The 5,000-nt window shown below is 38.1% G+C and overlaps 1 protein-coding gene across 1 annotated transcript in view; it reads right to left on the minus strand.

Annotated features, from left to right (window-relative positions):
* Positions 1-5,000, minus strand: part of LOC125025202 — a 33,611-nt gene that overhangs the window by 25,084 nt on the left and 3,527 nt on the right. The window contains 2 exon segments of the mRNA XM_047613176.1: positions 1-1,564; positions 1,567-3,725. The exon segment at positions 1-1,564 is cut by the window's left edge and continues 412 nt beyond it. Coding sequence (XP_047469132.1) covers positions 1-1,564; positions 1,567-3,721 — 3,719 coding nt within the window. The 5' untranslated portion in view covers positions 3,722-3,725.

A 5,000-nucleotide genomic window follows, 5' to 3' on the forward strand; every position in this document is an offset into this window, starting at 1 on the left:
CCTTCGGTTCGATGAGCATTTGTCTCATCAAGCTGGATTATGGCCAGGTAGCAATCATACTTTTCGTAGTTCTTTTCTCCAGTCTCATCTGTGATAATAACCTGAGCCCCTTGGTGACTGTTGTCCCTAGAAGTTTTCAGCTTAATGTGTTTGGTGATGTCCCAGCGCCAGTTAGACTTATAACCACACTCAGAGCAATTGTAAGGTTTCTTGTTGAAGTGTCCCACAATGTGTACATGGAATCGGGAGGCAGTGGTGGCCCAAAAACTGCACTGAGGACACCTATATACTCTCTTGCTGTAATAATGGTTACCCTGAGGGGAAGGACTCTCAATGTAATCAAGGGGGTCATCAGACACAGATAGATTCCTCTTTCCTGTTTCTTTCTGGAGATCCTCTGCCGCCAAATTTTTGTGGTCTCTCAAGTCAGCTTCCGAGTCCTCCTTGATCTTGCTTCCTTCTGCATTTTGCTCAGCGTCTTCCTGCACTTGGAAGTTGTTCCATACAAAGACTCGATTTTCCATTGGGTGTTTATCTTCCTCATATTTATCATCTCCATCTTGTGTCACACTGTTGCTCCTAGTCTGTCGAACTTCTAAGTTATCGTTGCTGTCTTTGCTGTCTTCATCTCTATCTGCCTGCAGATCCCCACTGTCATCCATATCATCTCCTCTGAAACCACTTGGCCGTCTTCCAGAGTCTGTTATCTGATTTTTGCGAGCTTCAGGACAGAGTTTCAGGTGAGTTATGAGGTCGTCAGTGGTTTTGCATCTATGCCGGCAGAACTGGCACCTTGTAGAAAGGGAAGCAGAAGCATATATATTCTTTGCACTGAGATGTAGTTTCTGATGCCTGACTGACTCTGATAAGCACTTGGATTCATGTCCACAAAACTGGCACACCAAATTCTGTACATTTGAGGTAGGAATCTTCTCCTGCAACTTCTCAAAGAATGACTGCCCTTTCTTCTTCCCATGGTCTTTTGATGGGGACATTTCCTTCGAATCAGAGGAATGTTCCCCCAGAGGCTCATCGAGCATCTCTGGACTATTTCTGCCTGAGGCGTTGTCATCCAGCTTATTCTCTCCATTTGAGAGCTCTTCTTCTTTTAGTTTTTTTTCATTGATGGCAACAGCAGCATTGATTTCTTCAAGGGCTTCCATAACAACGTTCTCTTCCTTCTCTTCCTCATCATCCCTGAGACTCTGAGGGAAACGCAGAATTTCACTGAGCACATCATTACTAGAAGTTATGCTATGCTTAAGACTTTTTGCCATCTTCATTGACTTGTAGGCCTTCATGCTTTTCTTGGCCTTCTTGGAGATTTCTGACTTAGGCATTGGTATGCTGTGGATTTTCTTTTCATGTCGTGATATCTCATTCTTGAAGGCTGCTTTGAAGGGACAATAATGGCACTTGAATGTCTTGATGTAAACATTACCATGTCTATGTACTACATCATCTGGGTGAATGAAATCTTCCTCAAAGTTATGTCTCTCATTCAATTCCTGGAAGAAAGTATCTTTTGACTTTGGTAACTTCATCTTCTTCAGTGTTATCTTAATTTTAGGTTTTTTCTTCTAGGTTCCCCATCCTCATCTTTGCTATCATCTGCAGCCATGTGAGAATCATCATGGTTGCCCATGTCAATGTTGGATACACGGAAACTGTTGTTACCATTGTGGTGTCCCTGAGAACTGTCTCCGTTGCCTGGGGATGTAGGAGAACCAAAACCAGGCAAAATGAGAGCGTCTGGATGCTCGTCTCTTTCCATACGCAGTAATTCTAGCTCCTGGTCGTCTGATGTGCAATCTGCCGGGTCGCTTATGCCAATGGTACGCCTCATCTCCCGCTCCCTGATCTGTTCTGCTGTTAAGTGGTGATTTGATATGTGAACTGTAAGGCTTTGTTTGATTTGAGCAGTAAAATTACAAAGATGGCACTTATATTCCCCACAGTCCTCTACATGATTCTTCATGTGTCGATCTAAATTCCATCTGTATGGTGTCCTGAAATCACAATATTCACACTTGAGAATTGGTAACTGATGGTATTTCATATGCTTAGTATATCTGCCTTTGAGATGTGTGACATAATTACATTTTACACAACGGAAGAACCGTCGCTTCAGATGGTATGATGTCTCATGTCTATTTAAAAGTTTGCGACTTCTGCAACTATAGTCGCACTGTTCACAGAAATACAGCTTCCTGTCGTCCCCTTTTACAGGTGAATCATCCATATCTAAATCATCATCTTCATATTCATCCATTCCCTCCCATGTATCATGAGTGGACTCTGAACTTCTTGGTGACTTTCCAGGGGAACTTCTAGAGGATTTCCCTGGAGAAACACTCTCCCTTGCAGACTTAGAGGGTGACATCTTAACACGAGATGACTTATGGCTTTTATAAGGGCTGCTTCCAGATTCTTGACGTTTGATCTTCAGTTTGTGAACCATCCGTGCATGGCGAATGAGTTTCTGCTGGTTCTTGGAAGCATATATACAGCGGGGACATTCAAAGACTTTCATGCGCTCCCCATGCTCATCCCTCAGGTGGTACAGATGCTCTCTTGGATTTTGTGTGTTAAATCCACAGTGAACACAAGTGTAGTTCCTCTTCAAACGACATTGAGGAAGAGCCTTGCCATCTGAGGGGGCAATGTTGAAGAGGTCTTCAGGGCTTAACTCATCACCTTCATCATTCCCATCTTCCTCATCTTCTGCTTCAATTCCAGCAATTCCATTCACGCCATCTTCCGCTTCAAGGTCTTTTCCTTCCTCAAGCGCAAGATCGGCCGCCTCACTGGGTTCAGGAGTCTCATCAATTTCCATACCATCTTCAATCTCCAGGTTCTTTGAGTGATCTTCTTCTTCCCCGAGCTCCATTCCTTCCTCAATGGGATGCTCTTCTGGATTCTGGAATTCATTTTCCACCTCCTCTTCTTCAACTATTCCCTCTCCCTCGCCCTCGCCCTCGCCCTCGCCCTCGCCCTCGCCCTCGACCTCGACCTCGCCCTCACCCTCAACCTCGCCCTCTGCATCATTAGCAACTTCAAGGTCATTAGTTTCAACCTCCTGCTCAATTTCTGATGGCTCTATTTCATTTTCTTCTTCCAACTCCTTTGTACTAGTTTCCTCTCTGACTTCATGTGCAATATCAGCTTCCTGTTCTTCAAGATTGCCATCAGTTCTGGCTTCATCTTGTAATTCTGACTCCACCTCTCCCTCTTCTTCATAAACCATTTCAGTCTGTTCCTCTGCATTTTCCTGAGTGTAGGAAAAGTCTCCTGTTGGCACTTCTTCAGTACCTACATCTATTTCACCTCCATCAGAATCCTCCTCCTCCTCCTCCTCCTCCTCCCCCTCCTCATCCTTGGAAGGTACCTCTTGTTCCTCTTCAACTTCTCCTTTCTCCTCGGACTGGGCTTCTTCACCTTCTGCTACACTCTCCTCTTCCTCCACTGTTTGCTCAACCAGATCACCATTTTGTTGAGGCTCTTCTTCAGCAGTCAATGTTTCCTCTACAACCTGCTCTTCTTCCTGGTCCTCTTCTATGGGTTCAGAATGCAGTCCCTCAGTCTCTTCTTCTTCTCCCCCTTCCTGAGGGACAGGTTCACTCTGGTCCTCCTCTGGCTGTTCCTCCGTTTCTGTGACTACTCCTGTTTCTTGTAAAGTCTGACCCTCTGTCTCTCCTGGCTCATCGTCTCCTTCCAGCATCGTCCTGCAAAAAAGTAGGCTTTACCTTCCTGTGTTCTCTCAATTTTATGCAAGAAAATTTAAGTAGCTACTAACGAAGAAATGGTTCGAGACTAACAAAATATATATATAAATATAAATATATATAAAAATATTTATATATATATAAATATATATATATATATATATATATATATATATATATATATAAATAAATATATAAATATATATATACACATAAAAAAAAAAATATATATATATATATACACATTAAAATATATATATTTATATATATATATATATATATATATACACATAAAAAAAAAATATATATATATAAATATATATATAAATATATATATATATAAATATATATATATAAATATATATATATACATATATATATATATATATAAATATATATATATATACATATATATATATATATATAAATATATATATATACATATAAATATATATATATATATATATATATATATATATATATATATAAATATATATATATATATATATATATATATATATATATATATATATATATATAAATATATATATATATATATAAATATATATACATATATATATATATATATATATATATATATATATATATATATATATATATATATATTATACACAGTAGATGTACATGTAGATATAGAGATAGAGATGGAAACAGAGCTAGATATATAAACGTAAGTATGTATGCACATATAGATGTGCAAGTCTATTCAAATGTCTGTAAGAAAAGAAAATTAATGTGATGGCATAAAAACTAAAATCCGTCATTTCGTAAAAAATAAAATGATTTGTTCCAGCAAATCCGTCCCTCGGCCTCAAATGACCTCAAATGACCTCGGATGAAATGAAAGAGGAACAGACGTACACAATCTTTTTCTAGTCTGCCCTGAGTTAAAGGAACCTATGTTGGTTGACTTATAAGAACAATTTATCAAACTTTATGCATAAGTACAGGCTAAATGTGTGTGAACATGTATTTACTTGGATATACATTAATATACTTATTAATATTTTGTGTCAATGTAAATTTGCGTGTGCAGGCAAATGAGTTGTATATTCTTACATGGTCTATAAAATTATCAAAATAATAATCTATGAAAAAAAAAAATATAATTTACTGTTATTCATCATCCTCTCATTACCAATAAATATCAGAATAATTTTAGGAGATTTATATTCATTTACCAATAATTTAAATTTACAAACTCAATATGTCCCTCAAATATTTATTGCATTTTTTGGTTAATTAAACTAAAAA

The sequence above is a fragment of the Penaeus chinensis genome, chromosome 4, assembly GCF_019202785.1.
Source record: "Penaeus chinensis breed Huanghai No. 1 chromosome 4, ASM1920278v2, whole genome shotgun sequence".
NCBI classification, from domain to species: domain Eukaryota; kingdom Metazoa; phylum Arthropoda; class Malacostraca; order Decapoda; family Penaeidae; genus Penaeus; species Penaeus chinensis.